Raw genomic sequence first — 20,130 nt, 5'->3', positions numbered from 1 at the left:
TAATGATGTGATTGATGTAGGCGTGGGATTCTGGGATATCTACAAGTGCACGGAAGAGGGTTGAGTGGGAATTTAATCATAAGGATATTTATTACATGACAAGTTGTAAACAACACCTCACAGTCTCAACTCGCTTGCTTCATTTCTCTCTCCTTGATCCAACATAAATATCTTCTAGAAAAGCAATACATCTCAACCCCATCCCATCACACTACACGATCCCACACATTCACACAAATCACCCTGAGCCTCACAAGAAACTTCACTTCTGACACATAATAATATAAAGACTAAAATTCTCAATCAATCCTTTCTTTGCGTTCTATTATCTCGATCCATCCATCTTTCGAGGAATCAAATCCCCCCTATAAGTCTTCCCCTCTCCCTTCCGCCCAATACGATACAACGAAGAACAAACAATATGCGCCCCAGCTAAGACTCCCGCAATGCATCCTGCCATCCATCCATCCATCCATTTATGGCTAGTCCATAAGATAATCTTCCCTAAGAAACCATCAAAAGAAGCAAAGACAATTCTTCCTATCGACACGAATAGAAATCTGACGAAGTTTTCCTTTCTTATCCTCGCTACCTCATTTCTTTCTTCCCCTATTCCTTATTCCGAGTTGTAATACCGAGAAAAACATCTAATATCTCCCAACATTAGGCACGCCCTCTGGCTGGACTCCATTCTCTACCAGCTCTTTGTCCAACCCCTCAAGATCTTCATCGTCATCTTCTTCTTCCTCACTCTCCTCAACTTCCTCGCCATCCTCATCCTTGAACCCACTATCAATATCCAACTTCCTCAAACGTCTCCTCATTTCATCCCTCTCTCCATTTTGCCATCGAATCAAAGCTGCAGGCGCATGAACTTTAAATCCATAAATTCGTGGCACATATCGATCATAACTCTTCGCTGGGATCATAGCCGGATAAACCTGGAATAAAATATTGTGAAACGAGGTTCCGAAATATGCGCCATCAATTGCAGAATGTCGAGAGGATTTGGGGTTATAGATATCTTCACAACGAGAACAGTAAAGTTTGACGGCTTTGATGTTTGGATTGTCGCTTTGTCCCATGGGGAGAAGTGGATGTGATTTACACATAACTCGAGGACATTTTCCAAAGTCGGCTTTCTTGTATTTTTCAAGCTGAAAACAATTTTGATTAGCATTCCCTTCGTGATAAAGATCAAAATTACTCACCATTTTTGCCAATCCTCTAGTAGTGACGATATAACGAGCATGAACTAAACCATATAAATGTCTTGCTGACTTCTCAATAGTCTCTCTCATCTCATCATCACAATCCAAATCAAAGACATCCGTCACTAAATCCAACGCATACTGATAATATTGAACCTCTGTTTGAAGTCCTGTAAGGTTGAATCGATCGGTGAGATAATCTTCGTCGATTTCGCAAAAGTACTCATTACCGCGAGATGAAATGAACTAAAGGAGAAGAAAGTATTAGTAAATATAGTCTGCCAATATTTGTAAACTAATATGAAATATGGCTAAAGAACCCGTGGTGCGAATCCATGTTGCATGAACTCGGAGAGGGTGAGACTCGACCCGAGGGGACTGCGTGAATCAACATCCTGGCTGTATAGTGGAGGTGGTCCCGCTCGTACATTCGAGACCCAGACTTCCACTTGTTGGTTCGAAGGAGCTGGTAAAAGCTCATGAGGGCTCTCCATTGCTTTAGTATCTTCCGGAGAGCGGGGCCGATGTTTTGTTTTGCGTGCTGATTCCTCAAGACCCTCGACTTCTGAAGCTCGACGTTTCTTGCCTCTCCTGGATCTTTTGGCCCTCTTAGCCCGCCTGAGTGATAGAGTTGCTGAAGGGCCTGGTGATGGCGAAGATTGAGGAGTTTGATAAAACCGGTAGTCCAGACCAGTCGCAGGCGGACCATGTAACATTGTGCGTGGATATTGATTCCACCTTTCACAATGACCGGTGAGATAACAGTTTGAAATTGAAATCGCCAGGAATAATCTTTGAGACCGTAGTTTCCATTCACTTTTATCAAATGACTTCTCGGTTCCTTCTGTATCGATCGGCAATGTCTTTCTTCACATGGTCCCTTTCGCATAGCATAAACTTTTTCGTGGGTGGCTGTCGTCGATAGGAAAGCGCGACCTCCCGCCGTTCAGACAAATCGAAGCGCGCAAAATGGCCAGCAGGAAACGACACACAACCAGTCCCATCAAATTCCCCTAAAGCACCAAGAACTTCAAGCCAAAAGAATGAAATCACAACATACCCAATCTCTCCAATAACTGGTATAATCGCTGTCCGTTTCGCTGTTAAAATCCTCCATGATAAATGTCGCACTTGATGAATTCGCTCGTAATGAAATCGCTGGTGCGAAAGCTGTCTTGATCGTGACTCGAAAAGGATATCGCTCGGTTTAGAGTTACCTATAGCATGTGCTTGCTAGGTCGATATTTACGAAGGAAGGTGGAAAGGCTGAATGTCGTTGTCCTGCTTTAATTTGGTGGAGGGGCAGAAAAGCGGAAAGGAAAGTCGTGCACGGACCTTGCTTCTATCTACAAGAATCTGGAACGGTGAACCAGCCCCTTTATCACAATCAACATCTGGGAAGTAGAACATAATGTGTTACATGGAGTCATAGGTTCGAAAGAAACTAGAAGTTGGCTTATTGTAGTGTATGGTTAGATTTGCACATGTATCAATGGCAAGCATAATGGTTTGGAAACGAGATATCAAGAAAAAGAGCATTGACGCTTGCTTCTCCCTCTCCCTCACAGGAGGCCCGGGTAAGGAAAGAAGTCGTGATGTATTGGACTCGACTCAAGCAATTGAAGGGAAGTTTATATTCAAGCTTTCATATTCACAACATTATTTAGCTTCTTGACATTATGCTGGCTTTCTACTTTTCTCAAAATCGGCATTCCATCGCTCTATCCTCATTAGCATGAAGATTATGATATCTTATCGACTTCAATCATGTAGAAGTCTTCATGATGACACTCTCAAATCCCTTTATACCCGCCATATGCTCATTACAACATATCTCTTTATCCTATTGGGTATTTCTGTCCCTGTTCCTGTCCCTATTTCACCAGTATATCTAAATCTCATTCCCCTTCATCACATTATCCGGCAAGCAAATTACTCCCAAACAAGCCACGAAAGTACCCGCCCCAGCCAAAAACAAAGGTCCATTAAGGCTCATAGCCAACAACTTCGCTGCAATCAATGGGCTGAAGATAGAAAACAACCTTCCCCAACAACTAGCCATTCCACTAGCTGTTCCTCTTACCGATGCCGGAAACGCTTCTGGTGTCCAGCCATAGAGTACCGAGTTGAACATAGATTGAAAGAAATATTCCATGACGCTAAGTCCCACGTTCGCTGCTTGAGTATTGACTGCCGCGAAGAGAAAGAATGACGTAGCCATTAACGCAGATGAAAAGATCATGGAAATTCGTCTTCCTGTTCGAGATACTTTTACCATCAAAGCTCCTAAAGCTACACCTACGATACCCGGCGTGTAAATGATGACAAAGTTACGGTAAGTTGCGGAGTATCCAACTGCTTTTTCCAGACCCTTCCGTGCCAAAATTGTAGGAAGAAATGCACCTTTAAGGTGTTAGCATATTTTCGTGCAATTCAATAAAGTGTGAGAATGTATACCTGAGACAGAAAATCCCCAATAGTCAAATGCGTATATTATCCATACCAATATGGTAACTCGTGCCATTTGCTTTGTTTTGAATAAAACCCCAATCCTTTTGACTTCCCTTTTGATCTTTTGGCGCAAAGTTGGATCGCCAGGAACTTTTCCACCTTGAAGGCGAGCGTTGCCAGACGTAATGGAGATGGGAGACTGAATTTCATCCGGCTTATCCAAAGCCCTAAAATCCTCGATTGTAATGGTCAAAGTTTTTCCGTTCGTTTTTGCGATTTTTTCTAACACTCTGAAAGCGTCAACGTCCCTGTTCTTGCTGAGAAGATACTTGGGCGACTCTTGGAAGGTGAATATGAAGAATCGCATTAAAAACACAAGCAAGGATATCGAGCCCAGTGTATATAGGAGATATCTCCACCCCATGTTATCTTTCTTGGAACAACATTGAGCTCCTGGTGTCAGGTCATTTGCTTTGCATGATTTTAGGTCTGTCGCGCAGGAAAAATTGGGTATAAATCCGTAAGCTATGCCGCTGCAAACTACAACTCCAATCGGTTGGAAAATGGACAGGAGTGCCAACATAAAACGGGTTTTCTATGTTGAGTGTTAAATGTAGCTCCTCTAGCATGAAGTCGCGTGGGGGTCACCTGGGGAAGGAATTCCAGAGCAATTGTTGTGTCTATAGGAATATTTCCTCCAATGCCAAAGCCTGTAAAGGCAACTAACACAAGAAGACCATTGTAAGAACTGGGTATCGCCATGCAAATACCAAAGATAGAGGTAATGAAAACCGTGCCATTGAAAGCCCATTTGCGACCTGAAAGATGAAGTGAGTTATGAGAGGATGTAAAGTCATATTGGCTGGGAACTTACCAATGATATCTACCAAGACACCCCACACAAAAGCTCCCACAGTCAAACCAGCGTTGACCACTGTAAACATACGGCCCAATTGAGTATCTACATGATTTAGTCAGCACTACATTTAGTTGTACAAGAGCCCCCTCAACCAGTGCGACCTGTCTTATCTTTGACACAACACAGAGCCCATATCAAACTCAGCCCTTCAAATTCAGGGATTCATCCAATGAGAGACGTTACATACCAGAAATTCCCATCTCCCTCTGCATAACCGGTGCAATCAACCCGAATGCCTGCGCCCAGAGTAGATCCAAAAAGTATCCCAAGCCACATAAGGACCATATATACCACTGATATCTTCCCATGCCCATGAGATCAATTTCTCTTGCAACCAACAAGATCTTTTTGTCCTGTATCGACAAGTCATCGGAAATTGGATCGGCGGCCAATCCTTCGGCGTCAATCGATGTCTTCGAGACTGGCGAAATGCGACCGTCGCGTGAATTACCTGTTTTGTTCGATTAGCATATATTTAACTTATATAAATCAATCCAGATTGAAGAGGAAAAAAACTTCACACTTTGCCTTGATGGAGACGTAAAGCCTTTAACGTGTTTAGAATTTGCCACGCCATCCTCACTCTTCCCATCTGTCATGTTTGAGGAATCCATGTTTAAGAGCGGAACTGTACTTTCACTTTCGTTCTCTGAAGTAGCACACACTGCCTTCCCTTTATTCTGAAGAAAAGTATCTTCACTGTTCCAAGAAAAATAAGTGCGCATGGCATATGAGTTATGTATGTATGTGCTGGGTTAGTAAGGTCAGTTGATTCACCGGGATGGAAGGTCAAACAATGCGATGATATCAAGATCCATATCTAACTTCGCACTTGCTTAGCGGGAACATTTTAGCCTGATTAGCTTGAGGTTTGTCAATTGGACAAAAGCAAACCACCAGCAGTGAGTGTTACCCGTGTAGTGAATTGTTGCGACTTATGAGATAGAGGATCGTCTCGATAGCAAGCGTCACTACAACGTAAACTCACCTACGCCGGATGACACTAAGCCCGATAGAGAATAGAATCTGGGTCGTTTATTGGGTGAAATTGGGGATTAAAGCTTTCTTGCGAAATCCTGCACCTGGGGGGAGGAGAGAAGAGACAACCTTGATTCCGAAAGGTTAGTGTCGTCCGTTGTGTATGAGTTGATGTGGTCTCGAGACAGTAAGACGACGAAGATAAGAAGAGAATGGCGAATTTGATTGATGCGTTCATGCATACTTAGCTACCTACCTAGCTAGCTACGTAGGTACCTAGGTAGGTAGGCAAACAATGAAGTGAACACAACTTTAAGTTGTGACAGGAAACTGTGCCCAAGACACCGTGCCAACAATTTTGACTCTCTGATAGCCCTAATATAGTATGCGACCTGTTCCTGCCCTAAATTCAAAGGGAAATAGTTAAATTCACTTAATCCACTTGGACTCTCGGAACGAAGCGATCTCATAATGGCAATTGAAAATAAGGAATGCTATTTACTAGCAACTTCCAAAATTCCAATCGTAAGCCGGGGCAAAGCGGGGAAAATCTAGAGGCAAAAGATCACCATCGTCCAAGGTCGATCTGGACTAGAACCTCCGATGCAAAGAGATGTTTCTATGCGTTTCGCCGAGTAGCTATCAAGTGGTAATGTAATACCAACGGATTGATTCCAGTTGTCGGGACAGTTGATAAACATACTAGGTAATTCCTTATGTGTTGACGCATCAGCCGACTTTGAGTTCTTCGGCTGCTGACAAGGTACAGTGGGGATGGAGATCTGTATGGAGATCCATCTATCTTATCAGTTGATATCAACATACAAACTCATCGTACCTGCACCAAGCTCGAGACCAAGATAGCTTGAGTGAATTCTCAAGTTCGCTTCAGCCCCTATGAATGTCCACGGGTATTATAGATACAGGCAATTCAATCATACACTGGGCACTTTAGTTCTTTCATATTTATTTTTATAATTTTAATGTTTATTGTTGCGCCTAGAATATATTTACAAAAGCTATCTCATGTAATCAACACAAGAAATAATACCCTTTTTCTGCTTCCACAACTCATGACAGCAATAGAGCGAAACTGCCAATAATTTTCTGCTATATGCTTGTAGCCAGAATGTTTGCTGCAAGACGTGAAGCAATTTGCGAAGACGATATCAGATTCCCAGACGCCAATACTGTAAGATCCATTTGCGTACAGACCCAAACGCCAATTTATGTTAAAAAAAAGAGTATGCACCAAACCAAAGACAACAAACAAGAAAGATATCACTCAACGCCTCGAGAAGCATCGACATAAACCAAAGTCGAACCATTATAGACCAGGATAGTGTGTGGTATATTGGTAGTCGAATCCATAAGATCATCCGTCGTAAGTACCATTTCGTATCCCAACCAATTAAAATGCAAAGGGTGTATCCAGGGAAGAGCACGATGAAGGTAGTAAATATGATTAAGTATCATATGTTCTATGAAGATTCTAAAGGTTGGGTAACATCAATACCATAAAGGGAGGCATGTTTCTTGGCCCATGATCTGGTAAGGATTGAAGCTGGTGGAATGTTAGTCGCAGTCAGGATATTTGGTTTTTCCATACGGAATTACATACCTTTCAAAAATTTCTTGCTAGCATACTTCTTGAAGAATGCTTCGTGAGTAACAGGACGAGCAAGGTAATCAACCATCAATTGGAAGACAGGCTCAATCTCATCCTCGCTGTAACCAGAGTAGTGAGTCAACATTGGGTCCCATTCACCCTTCTCGAGAATAAGGCGGGCGAGATACATGGATGCAGCAGCGACGTGACTTGGGAGGTACTTCATGAATCGATGATCAAGGAGACTGATCTCCATCAAGTACTTGCCCAAAGTGCGGGTCTGGATATCGTAGTCATCTGCTTTGGAGATACGTCTCAAGAAGTTCATTGGGTTAGGATAGCTCAAGTCATAGTTGAGAGCACTAAGAACGTAACGCTCGGCACTAAGGATCTCTGCTTCGGTAAACCCATCATCGGCGACGTGACGGAAGTTGGCGACGTGAGGTGAGAGGACTTCTTCGTACTTCGAAGCAATGAACATTGCAGTGACACCAACGAGCTGAAGACGATCAAGTTGAACAACTTTGGTGGAAAGGAAGCGGTCGATGATGTTGACGGCAAGGAACAAGGTTTCAGGGAGGAGGTGGAAACGTGTGTGAACTTCAATGAGCCAGTCGACGAGAATGCCACGCATCTTCCACTCCAGATCTTCTTGATGTGCCATGTACTTTTCATTGGGCTTGGTAGCAATCTCCAACTTCTTCAAGTACTCGAAAATTTCAACGACATACTCAGCCACCATCAAAGGGTCATCGGTATCTTCAGCATCCAAGTCGCGTACACCTTCGGCAAACTCAAGTCTGACAGATTCCTTTGGCTCTGGCTCAACGACAGCCTCTGCCTCCACCTCATTCTCTTTTTCCTCGGTGACAACTTTAGTTTGCTTTTCTGGTTCAATGTGGACCTTCTTTCGGGATGGTTGTTCGTCTTCAACGGGTGCTTCTTCCTTTACCGCAGCAGCTATCGAAGCAGCAGTGGTCTTTCTCTTCATCACTCCAGATCCAGCAGCCTTGCTCAACGACTTCTTGTTTGTATCCTTAGCTCCGAGGGCTGATCGTGTACTATTCTTGGTGACGCCAGTTGGTTGTGAAGCTTTCGAGACTAATCCACTCTTAGCAGCAGGCTTCTTTGCCTCGACTGCATCTCCTCCCTTGGCAACATTGCTAACATCTCCCAAGGCTGCCCGCTTTCGGGCTGGTTGTGCATTGATAGTTGATTTCTTGGTTGCAAGTGGCTTCTTGACGGCACCGGTAACTTCCTCCGTAGTAAATGCTGCAGATTTAGATCTAGTAAGACGGGTTGTGACACCAGCTACGTTCTCATCGTTCTCATTTGTAGGAGCCCTACGACTAGTTGCTCGACTCTATATGCATACATGATTAGCATTAACCAATTGGAGGGTCAATTGAACAGATGCGTAGATCTGGAATCAAACCATGTGGTCTCTGGGGTACATACGACTGGCATATTTGACGATGTGTTGTTGTATTAACTATTATGTGTGGAGTGTTGTGGAGAGGATGATGGTGGGTCGCTAAAAAAAGATGGTCAGCAAAACGCGGTATAGATGTTGGAAAGCGCGTGGTGAATGTTGAAGACGACGACATCAAGACGCGAAATCTCGACGACATCAAGATGTGGGAGGTTAAGGGGATACATACGTGAAGATGTATTAGACCTTCAATAGAACCCGACGTGTAATTGACGATATGAAGAATGGGGTGGTGATATATCGACTTTGTTGACAGATGAAGAATTGAACTCGTTTTTTTGGGGAATTGTACACGAAACTGAAGAAGTTGAACGACTGAACAAACAAGATACCGAAAAGGATTTAAAGCTGGCAAATACCTAAGAGGTTATCAAGGACATGAAGAGGTCGGAGGACGAAGGTCGAGTGTCGAATGTATTGTTTATTTGGGTAGGAAGTGTTGATGTTTATGGGTGGATGTGGATGTGGATGGAGTGAATGAAGTTAAATGTGTGCGAGTGAGAGGGAAGACTTTCTAAAGAGGATGTCAGAGCTCTTCCAAGGTTGCCAGGCACTCGCTTGTTATGGGTGGGTATTGGATATCTTAGCGTGTTCGTGCTTCCTTTGCGGATTCTTTTCTTCGCTGGTACAGTAACAAGGATTTTGGAAGAACGAATGGGTTTGAGAAGGAGGTAAGGGCAGAGCAGGGCGAAAGGGAGAGTAGATATGGACGATTGAAATGGTTTCAAATTTGATTGAATAAATAAGTAACGTGATTTTATTACGACCGAAATTGACCAAGAGACGTCTTGATTATATAATTTACTACTGTGTATTCGGTATTTACTGTAAATACTATCATCCAGTTTACCTACAAATTATAGATTTTTGGTCGGTCACAACAACATCATATAGAGATCCACAATTGACACAACTTTACTCGAATTGAAACTTTGAGAGCAAGTTAAACGCCAAAGCTTTTGTTGATTTGCGTTTTCTCCTAGGCAACCACCACGCAACATGTATCCATTTCGATTTCGGGTGGCTTGGGACCGTGTTTCCCGTCTTGAGAGTGTGGCTAGAGTGTGATGTGGCTGGTGACGAAGTCGCACCTAAGAAAATGTCTACCTACCTAGTTGTAGAGGTACATATTTCCAGCTGGATGAATCTGAATTGGCTTGATATTGGGTCGATTCATATCAGATATTGACTTCTCGACGTATAATCTATCATCGTATAAATTTATATCTTGGGTAAGTGTCAAACACCTTTCATGCTTCTACTCTCATCCAATCCTCACTTCAATTTTCTTATCTCATGTCATAATTGAAATTTTTACTTCTCAACTCTGCAACTTATCACCACATCCAATACTCAAACTAAACTTAATCGGGAGATAGCCTTTCCGGAAGAAGTTTGAGATACGTTCAAGCACGAACGACGTCGACCTTCAAAACTCCCAACCACTGTTTCTGGAGGCTCTCGCCGTGGCGAGAAGATCAATCGAATTGTGGTGATCAATTCGATATACAAGATACACCATGTTTCAACCCAGGATACTTGCGCGACAATGTCCAAGGGCAACATGCAATTCTCTACCCATACTTCGAGCCTTCCCTCGCACATACGCAACGGTCGTCGAACCGGTGCAAGCCGAAGTACCTGCAGCACAAGCTGTAACAGCAGGCTTTGCACCTCCTGTATCTTCCTCAGATAGCAGCAGTGCTACTTTTGCTATGCGAACATACAAACCAAGAACGCCTGGTGTCAGACATTTAAAGAGACCTATAAACGATCATCTATGGAAAGGAAGACCATTTTTACCCTTGACTTTCGCAAAGAAGGGGCATGGAAAGGGTGGAAGAAATAATAGTGGTCGAGTCACAGTTAGACACCGAGGTGGTGGTCACAAGAGGAGAATTCGTACTGTCGACTTTCATCGAATGACACCGGGTGTACACACAGTGGAACGTATTGAGCACGATCCAGGAAGGAGTGCACATATTGCCTTACTGAATGAGGAAGCTACTGGTAGGAAGAGTTATATCGTTGCCGCAGAGGGCATGAGAGCTGGAGATAAAGTACAGAGTTATCGAGCCGGTATCCCAAGAGATTTATTGGAGAGTATGGGAGGATTCATAGACCCGGGTGTGTTGGCTGCAAAGACTGCTTGGAGAGGAAACTGTTTACCTTTACACATGATTCCTATTGGTACAACTGTCTACAATGTTGGTTCTGCAAAAGGAAGGGGTGCTGTCTTCTGTAGAAGTGCAGGAACACATGCGGTTGTGGTGTCTAAAGATGATGAGGCATCTAACAACGACAAGGGACCAAGATTTGTCACTGTGCGATTGCAGAGTGGCGAGGTGAGAAAGGTTAGTATGCATGCATGTGCAACGGTAGGCATTGCTAGTAACCCTCATCATCAACATCGACAACTTGGTAAAGCAGGTCGTTCAAGATGGTTGAACATTAGACCAACAGTCAGAGGTCTTGCTATGAACGCTGGTACGTATTCTACTCCAATCACCGTATAAGCATGATTACTCACAATATGAATAGCCGACCATCCACACGGAGGAGGAAGAGGTAAATCGAAGGGTAACGTCGACCCAGTCAGTCCGTGGGGCATGCCGGTATGTATACTATCCTCAAACTCTGAGGATACCCACTGACATTACTTCACTTATAGGCCAAAGGAGGATACAAAACTAGAAAGGTTCGCAAGCCCAATAAGTGGGTTGTCACTCCACGTGAAAGAAATCACGGAAAGAGAAGAACAAAGTAGAGGTTCAATTATCATGATATACCTTGCATTGGAGCTTTATATGTAGGCTGTAAACTTTCCGTCTTGTATACAGACGCATTCTTTATACATCCTGTACAATATCAAATGCCAAATAAAGATGTGCCTTTTGACAACCCAAATGCTTGATGTGCTGCCTTGCGTGTCCATGTTCATAGTTAGCGATGATCGCTTATCCATAGTCGCAAGTAGAGGTATTACACAGTACCTTCTTCAGAATATCCCACGGTCTGATTTGACAGACTGGATGGTATTTCTTAGCTTTCAACATTCAAAAACAGTTCAACATTCGCAACCAATTCAGTCCTTTAAACCAATTGCAAGCATTCGAACAAACCACCCTCCACCACAGCCCTCTCAGATTCCTCTCTATCCCCTCCCCTCCACCAAACCCCCCACGGCCCGCAATCCCGATCCGTACTCGCCAATCCCATCTCATCTCATCCCACCCACGACCTCCCGATCACCGAGTCAACACACTCATCAACACAATCATCAACACAATCATCAACACAATCATCAACACAATCATCAACACAATCATCAATACAATCATCAACACACTCAATACGAAAGAAATCCATCACAACAAATCCCATACCATACGATACCTAGCACAAGATAACAATCTATCTATACTATTCGTACTACGATATCTTAAACTAGGTAAACCGAAGTATAAATCATCAAATAGACGTCACACAATCCTCACCCCCTCTTCCCCTCTTCCCTAGAACAGATTCTTGCATAGAGCTAGAGTGTCGCGTATATCTACCTGCCTATCTACATTATTTACTAACATACGAGTAGATACCTAGTCTAGTATGCACGCACTATCTCGAATACCCCTCTATTGATTATCGTGTAGCTTCTCTAGTTCATCTTCTCTTGGATTTGCTCGCCGAGCATACTCGTACTTCTTTCTGTATGATTCTTATCTACTACTCGTATACCTATTCTATTCTATTACCCACCCTCTCCATTCACGCCGGTCTTCACACTCGAGTAGTATGCGTAACCTCCCATGCGAAGAATACAACACAGCACAACACGGCACAACATAACATGACATAACATAACATAACCCCGCATCTACAAACACCCCCATCTCCTCTAATACAAAACCCCTCCATCCATCCCATCATTCCAATCTCAAGTAAACAAGCAAGTCACCACAACAAACCCCGAAATCTCATCACCTAGGAGATTGCTAATATACCCCCACGAAAGCCTGCTCTACAAATATCTACGAGGGCATGTTTTTAATAAATGCCGAGTCCATATACAAATACTTTTTTATATCAAAATTTACCCAAACTCACTCATTTTAAAATTCAATATTAAATCAATCAATATTATTATATATTTAGAATTTTATAAAAATAATAAATTTTTATTTAAAATTTAATAATATAGGTTTAATTTTTTTATTGAAGTTTTCAATTAAATTAAAATTTTTATTGAATTTTTATACTTAAAATCTTTATAAAAAATAATATTTATTTTAAGAATCAAATTTCTATATAGGATTTTATTATTAATTCAATTTAAAAATTAATAAATCTAATATCAAATTAATTATTAATCAATTTTCTTTATATAATTCAAATTTTATAGTTTTATAATGAATATTTGAATTATAATTCATTTATAAATATATAAAATAAAATATAGTTTTGGTAAGGAAATTCGTTTAAATTTCAGTCCGGTATTTATCAAAGACATGCCCTCGTAATGTATTATTAAGATGATTATACACCTGATCAGGTACATACCTACCTTACATACCTACCTATCTATACCCAGAACCACCCACCCACGCAGAAGAATACCTACCTACCCTACCTAGTACCTAGTTCGTAGTTAAAACCAAAAATCCCAAGTCCATCCAAACGTTCATTCCACCCACAGTAAATGAACGTTCCGTGCTCAACAATCGAACTGGGTTCCAATACCTAGGTATCTTGATAATCTCAAATATCTCGAATGCTCGAAATGAATCTCATATTCTATGAGTCCTGTATACTTTAAAAAGTGAGTGAGTTGACTGCATCGAAGCAACTCAATGTTGGACTACGGATGAGAATCCTTCCGTCATTCATCACCATTCAACCAACCATCAGTCAGCTTTGCACTATGCTCATACGTTTATGATACAATGTAGTCAGGGCTAGCAAGCACATGGGACATTGAAACCGGGAGTTTTTGGATGAATTTTGGATGTCCATCTTGAAGTATTGAAATCAAACTATTACATCATATATCATACAATTCCTCCCATCAAGTATATAGGTACATCCATCCCGTATACTCTACGATATCACCTGCAGCCTGATTCTGCCCTTGACCCAAGAAGAGGTTTTTATAACGAAGCCGATATGATATTCCAACGCCAATGTCAATCCAAGCTAAATATTGCTTTCCTCGATTTTCCCCTGAACCATATTTGTATCCATAGCTAATTCAAAACACATAATATCATATCGCATTATCCGAGCAAACCAAACCTGGACCCAAAACCCATCACTTTATCAATATTATAAACTCAGTAACTCAATGACCCCCCTCCCATATGTCCATTGGATCCATGGGTCCCAACTCCATCAGATGTCTAAATACCCCCTCCCCAACCGGCGTCAGCCCCGTTGTAGTCTGCTGCGGCCATGGACCCGGAGTTGTATATGTTCTTCCAGGCGTTTCTGGCATACTATATGCTGACGATGATATATTCGACCCAGCTGGAATATTATTATATCCCGGAGGTGTCGAGAAAAAGGCATCCATGAGACGAACATCGCGATCCGCATCTGGTGCTGGACGAGTTCCATAGGATCCAGTGTTCGTAGTAGTCTGCCCATGTTGTACATTAGAAGGTCGGACGTCAGACGCGGATTTCAGTGTTGGATTGTTGGAAGTATTGCCAGTATTGGAAGATAGACCTGTTCTCGTGCCGGGACTTGTACTATCGTGGTTGTATGTATTGCCGTTTGGTGCTTTGCTTTGACTAACAGGTACGCCTTGCCTCAGATCTCGAGCTTGTGAGAGTTCGTTCAGCCTAGGCCAGCCTCTCTGTTCCACGTCGAAGCTTCGAGGAAATGGATCAACTCCAGGGCTTGTTGACGCTCTCCTGATTCTTTTTTTGGTATCGGCAGAAATACTGCGTGATGTTTCCTGAGGGTTAGTAGGACTTTCGCCTACCACTCGGAAGTCATCTGGACCTCCTCCATCTATGAATCGCACAATGTTACACCCAGTTTGATCATTTGGTCCAATGACAGTTGTACCCATTCCGGGTATCCCAGTCTCTTTGGATCCCAGCTAGATGCATTAGCTTTACGAATATCGAAAGGCGTTGATCTGACATACCAAAGTCTCGTTCCAGGGACCGTCTTTGAATTTATTATTATTACGCAATCCCATGGCCTCCAAATCAACGTCCAATTGTACAAGAAAGGACTCTGTCAAAGGATTTTTCTTCTTTAAAGCATTCATGGCTTTCAAGAGAAATCTTAGGGAATCTGAAACTGGAGAATCTTTTGGTGTATCGTCGAGATGTTTAACAAAGACGCGTGCGGCTACGTAGAGACAAAAAGATATGAATGGATTCATCTATAAATGGGTTAGTAAGACTTTAATATATGTGTATATGTTTCCGCGACGCCCTCACAGTTGATAAATCCATATGCGAGATCATCTGCATAATTCTCGTGATCTCATTAGCAGCACTAATGGCTCTGATTTTGCTTTCGGCGGTGACAGTATCAGGTAATCGATTATTTTGAGCTTTGAATATTGCTGCTTGATGTAGGCAGATGGTGGAAGCGTGAATATTCATGTTTAAAAATACACTATTAGGATTGGCCATCCCGTGAGGCAATCGAAGGTGAAAAGGTAGAGAAAGGGATGTATTTAGGAGAATGTTGTCCATGTGTCGGTGTCGCCTCCAAAATTCCCCATTTAAATCGTTGTCACGATAATCAGGATCAGAACGATGTAGATGTAGGAGATTTCTTCCAAAGAGTGAGGCCATCAAAACAACACCAGCGAATGGCGACAACTTAGAGGCGCCCTGGGGACTCATTGAATCAGTCAGAGTTTGCGTTCTTTCTGGCTTACTCAGGTTAAAAGCGTCCTCTGAAGATGGTAGGTCCGATGTGATGTCCTTTTCATCAATAGTCATAGGCCATCCAGTACCGACACTAGCATATCGATCTTCGCAAAAAGCCATCCAGAAAGTTCTACGCCTTTCTTCTCTTTCTGTCCAATCTCGCGGTGGTGGGAGACACTGCTTGACTTCTAAGCCAGGCTTATCAAGTCTATGTAGACCCATCCTTGAGTCAATTAGCGGACAAGCTCCGCATAAGCTCTAGCCTCTGGGTACTCACATTTGACATAATCTAATGGCAGCTCCAGTGCTCATCCAAGCTCGAGGGAAGTGCATCATTCTAAATTCGTAAGAAGCTAAAAGAATATGGACCTGTGCATGCGAGACAGAAATTATGCTTTCTCCAAATCCTTTCAACGTATCCATTTCCATGTATTTTCGGGCTCGCTGATAGAAGTGGTCTTTAAGATTCATGTATTTTTCTGAACTAGAAGCTGCCAGTGTCCACATTGCATATCGTAATGAAACTGGGGGTCGTTGATTTGGCGCACTATGAGATGCCTGTTAGATGGAAAAATGTTTAATTTTGTGACAAGAAAATTGCCTACAGATTCATGGCAGCAAGGTACCGGTATTTGTGGATCATTGGGAGTGAAGGGTGAATATTATCGAAGTAGATTTCATGCCTAGACGATGTAAGCTCATGTGTAGAATAGCCCTTGGAAAAACATACAACTCGTCAATTACCTCTTGGAGGGGCAACGGTTCCTCAATCCCAAGACCAATCATCTCCCACGTAGATGGAAAGTCATCGAGCCCCATTCCCATACCGATAGTGGCCGAGAATCCCATGTCATTCAACGTTGGTTGAGCTTCATTGTTATAGCGCCACCGCTCGCCGTCTACTCCAATATTCGGACTTGGAACGTTGAGATCTGGGGTAGGGGCGGTCCGCAATCCAGTCCCGCTGGCATTGCTTGTACTTGGACTCGTAGTTGTAGTCGTAGGTTCTTGCGATTTGAGCATATTCTCGACTTGTTCTGATAGTATGAGGTATTAGCCCGTACCTAAGGACTATTGAGGCATCAAATGCCCTTTTGGGATCCTGACGCCTAGAGACTTACTCAATCTTTCTTCCAATGCTTTCACATAGCCACGTTTTGGGCCAGACTTTCTTCGCACAGGATCATAAGCACAATCATGTCCCAATCGCGTACACGTTGAACAACTTGGTTTTGAACCATCGCATTTAAGTTTTCTTTTCCGACATATAATACATGCAATTCTCTTCGGTTTTGGAATTGTCGAGTCTCCTCCATTTCCATCGACTCCACCCGCCATATTGCCCGTATCTCTCAGACCACTGTTTGGTCTTAAATTGGTTGTTTGTTGCGGAGGGTCATTGAAGAAGTCCTCGCGGGGTATATTCGAATTCGATGACATTTCACATTGAAGGATGATTCAAACTTTGGAAGAATGGGTTCCCTCCGTATCCAATGCAACCGATCATTGACGTTCAGTAAGCTTGCAGGGTGCGGTGTCGTCAGAACTTGTTATCGCAACGAAATCGTGCCGGAGTGATCTAAATAAAGATGACTGCAAAGATAATTATTGATTGGACTGACCAGGCTATGTTGCAATGTTACAAATGATTGTCAATGAATGGTATATATGATAATGAAAAACATACAATGAACAAAAGCTGCGCTGCTGTGCTTTTCGATAAGAAATTAAAGAAGGGGTGGAGTTAAGATATCGAGATTCGGAAGGAACACTAGAACTTTATCAATCAAGCCTCTTCTAATGCCTGTAAAAATGTCTGGGTACGGGGTAAATATGTGTGTGTCTATTGCCTACCAGATAGTCAGGAGTGCTTGAAATCGTATCACAATACCTACCTAGGTACTCGTAGTTATTGTGATTCTTCATTGAAATGTCATCAATACTACCTATAAGTGGTGATGAGGGTCTATACATCCGTATCACGACTACCTACCCATAAGGTTTGGGGTCCATAAAAGTGAGGCTATTCCACTACCCGTGGACTCCGTAATAAAGGTGGAACCATGAATGGGAAATGAACCAGGGGAATCATTGCTGACTGTACGAGGCCTACAAGTTCCTGGCAACACACAAGACAAGATATCAGAACATCATTGCTTTGCAACAATACAAAATTAATTAGCAACGTTCCGTAACAGTTAACCCTAACACGTTACTCAAGGCATCAGCATTAAAGTCGTTTTCACTCGTAAGCTTAAATAGAGCCATGTTCGTGAACCCTCCTCCCCTCCCCCCTTTCACAACACCATCGATATCTTTAGCAAGAGATGCATATGCATGGCAGACACGCTGCTGCTCGGGTATACATCAGCCTTGTGAAACAACCGGATCCAATTAAGCTCGAGAGACAAAGGAGACCCTAGTAGTAATACGGCTGGATATTGCCCCGACTCACCAAGTCATGCAATACATTCTTCAAAGTTCATATTTGGGTGACTAAAATGACGTGCAAATGATCCAACAGGCTGGAGCTAAAACGCACGGAGGTATATGGATCTTGGGTCTTTGCTCTTTGCTAGTAAACTGTATTTGGACAACATCGCCTCGAATTGCCATATATATCTTCCTAGTTATTTGATATACAAGCTAGTGCCTCGGTAATCGACGAGCAAGACATTTCATATACATCTTCATCCGCATCGTGATGATCACCCGTCGCTTCTGTTGTGAGGACAACTTACGGTGGCTTTGAGATCGAATTTCTTGTCGTTGGTGCCTTCCGGAGCATCAATAACGCTTCTCAACCCCTTGCAGAAAGCTTACAAGCTGGCTTCAAGACCACAGAGATACAGGCCCTTTACTTTCTTTCTAAGTCGACTCCAACGATCTTCAAGCCGCCGTTTTCCACATATGCTAGAGTATATTTGTTGGGATGCCAGGCCACAACAGGACAAGGGCTGCCTTTGACGGTGTACACATGCTCTCCAGTCTCCGTATGAGCAATTTCCAATCCTGTGCCTTCATCGCTGCCCCCGACAATGTAGCTTCCATCAAAGCTGAAACTTATGCTTCTGATAGGGCCCACCATATCAATCAAAGTACGTTGACATATCCAATCAGTTGTGTCCCAGAGTGCAATGATGGAATCCGAACCTCCACTGGCCAAGAACCTAGCTGTTGGCTGCATCTCCACGGAAAGACACGAGGATGTATGCCCATTCAAAGTGAAGGGCTGTGAAGCCTCGAAACTCATGTTAAAGATAGGTTTGAAGTCAGGATAGGATAAAATCTTTATACGACCCTCTCCTGTTGTAAGAAATATTTTGTCACCGCTCCAGCAGAAAGCAATTTGGTTTGTTTGCACTGGTTGCTGATGTGAAGCAAGAGGGGTTGATTGTGTTGGGGAAAGTATGTAGATATTATCAGACTATTGATTGATTAGCTCTCGTCTTAAATGTGCAACGGTAAATTAAGTTCTTTGGAATAGATTCAGGCAACAGTTTCACACAGAATACCCGATAAGTCGGACTAGCAGACAAAATATGGCTTTTAAATTTTGAGAAAAATCCATAACTGAGAAAAGTTGCAGAGTCAGGAGGCAATGTAATATCCAGAATGAGCTATTTCAATTTGAATATTTCGAATGCCCCAATTGGACTCGGAACTCGAAAACTTTTCATCATGAGACTGCTGTCCAAACTATTGGATGCCTTCTTATTCACAGAGAGAGACATATATATATATATCGGTACTAGAATACGTACCTTGTTACCAACAATCAGACTCTCGCCGTTCGGGTGCCAGACTAATGTGAATGCGTCGCCCAATCCTTTGACTTCGTTGATCACAGCTTTAGTTCTGACGTCCCAAAATTTAACAACACCATCGCTGCTTACACTGGCAAGTTCAGCATCTTTTACAGGATTGAATGCCACCTTTTCGATTCCAGCAGTATGGCCGACAAGTTGAGTAGAGTAGTTCACTGAAGGTCTCTCGGGATTCCATACCCTCAGTGTTTTATCTGCAGCCCCAGTTGCGATCAGCGAGCCCAGAGGGTTCCATGAGATTGTCCTTAAACTGTACAAAGAGTCAGTGAAATGAATACATAGAACCAGTTGGGCGAGTAAAACGCTTCAGAATCACGTGATACCACAATAATCCCATAGAAGAATTGATGGTCATCTGGATGATTGAAGGGCATACCTATGAGAGCCAGAGCCTCTTGTACTAGGGTCGTTATAAGTTTGGGTCTTTAAAGAGCCAAAATATCCGGAGAACTTCTCCTTTGAGAGACTCTGTCGATGGCGGAGGGGTGCCATGTTTTTTTATGTATTCAAGATGTCTGTAGATGCTGAGAATGATATGTATTATATGATTTTTGAAGACTAGTAGGTATCCCAATTAACAGAGGATATTGAGCAGTATTGTCATGAAAGCTTTGAAAACTTTGAGGTCATGGCTATTGTGCCTGTGCTTATTGTGTTTTATACAATACAATGATATTCGTATGGATGGAGAACAAGTCGAGAGCTCACCCTCCGGGTATTGCCGAAAATTAGCCGCGAATTCATTGAAGA

General features: G+C 42.7%; 6 protein-coding genes across 6 annotated transcripts; 1 reads left to right on the top strand and 5 right to left on the bottom strand.

The window, feature by feature from the left end:
• Window positions 1–162: 162 nt before the first annotated feature.
• Window positions 163–2,295, bottom strand: EAE98_002198 (uncharacterized protein). Its single transcript, XM_038949817.1, has 3 exons — window positions 1,532–2,295; window positions 1,212–1,457; window positions 163–1,157 (listed from the first exon to the last, which is right to left on the bottom strand). The coding sequence occupies exons 1-3, from the start codon at window positions 1,925–1,927 to the stop codon at window positions 648–650; spliced, it is 1,152 nt and encodes a 383-aa protein (XP_038813556.1). The 5' UTR covers window positions 1,928–2,295; the 3' UTR covers window positions 163–647.
• An 807-nt stretch (window positions 2,296–3,102) lies between these two features.
• EAE98_002197 (uncharacterized protein) lies at window positions 3,103–5,195 on the bottom strand (the record flags this gene model as incomplete). The annotated part of the gene is made up of 6 exons (XM_038949816.1): window positions 3,103–3,614; window positions 3,669–4,257; window positions 4,311–4,480; window positions 4,537–4,623; window positions 4,769–5,032; window positions 5,105–5,195. The coding sequence occupies 6 exons, from the start codon at window positions 5,193–5,195 to the stop codon at window positions 3,103–3,105; spliced, it is 1,713 nt and encodes a 570-aa protein (XP_038813555.1).
• A 1,845-nt stretch (window positions 5,196–7,040) lies between these two features.
• On the bottom strand, window positions 7,041–8,635 carry EAE98_002196 (uncharacterized protein; the record flags this gene model as incomplete). The annotated part of the gene is made up of 3 exons (XM_038949815.1): window positions 7,041–7,123; window positions 7,181–8,531; window positions 8,627–8,635. 3 exons carry the CDS (start codon window positions 8,633–8,635, stop codon window positions 7,041–7,043), a joined length of 1,443 nt encoding a protein of 480 aa, XP_038813554.1.
• Window positions 8,636–10,180: 1,545 nt separating this feature from the next.
• On the top strand, window positions 10,181–11,427 carry EAE98_002195 (uncharacterized protein; the record flags this gene model as incomplete). The annotated part of the gene is made up of 3 exons (XM_038949814.1): window positions 10,181–11,147; window positions 11,202–11,275; window positions 11,332–11,427. 3 exons carry the CDS (start codon window positions 10,181–10,183, stop codon window positions 11,425–11,427), a joined length of 1,137 nt encoding a protein of 378 aa, XP_038813553.1.
• A 2,571-nt stretch (window positions 11,428–13,998) lies between these two features.
• EAE98_002194 (uncharacterized protein) lies at window positions 13,999–16,993 on the bottom strand (the record flags this gene model as incomplete). Its single annotated transcript, XM_038949813.1, has 7 exons — window positions 13,999–14,763; window positions 14,812–15,054; window positions 15,113–15,776; window positions 15,831–16,100; window positions 16,159–16,236; window positions 16,284–16,590; window positions 16,675–16,993. The coding sequence occupies 7 exons, from the start codon at window positions 16,991–16,993 to the stop codon at window positions 13,999–14,001; spliced, it is 2,646 nt and encodes an 881-aa protein (XP_038813552.1).
• A 1,417-nt stretch (window positions 16,994–18,410) lies between these two features.
• EAE98_002193 (uncharacterized protein) lies at window positions 18,411–19,872 on the bottom strand (the record flags this gene model as incomplete). The annotated part of the gene is made up of 3 exons (XM_038949812.1): window positions 18,411–18,980; window positions 19,318–19,630; window positions 19,757–19,872. 3 exons carry the CDS (start codon window positions 19,870–19,872, stop codon window positions 18,411–18,413), a joined length of 999 nt encoding a protein of 332 aa, XP_038813551.1.
• Between the last annotated feature and the right edge of the window lie 258 nt (window positions 19,873–20,130).

This window comes from Botrytis deweyae (genome assembly GCF_014898535.1).
Source record: "Botrytis deweyae strain B1 chromosome Unknown BDEW_004, whole genome shotgun sequence".
NCBI classification, from domain to species: Eukaryota; Fungi; Ascomycota; class Leotiomycetes; order Helotiales; family Sclerotiniaceae; genus Botrytis; species Botrytis deweyae.
This window is presented reverse-complemented; position numbering and strand designations above follow the sequence as displayed.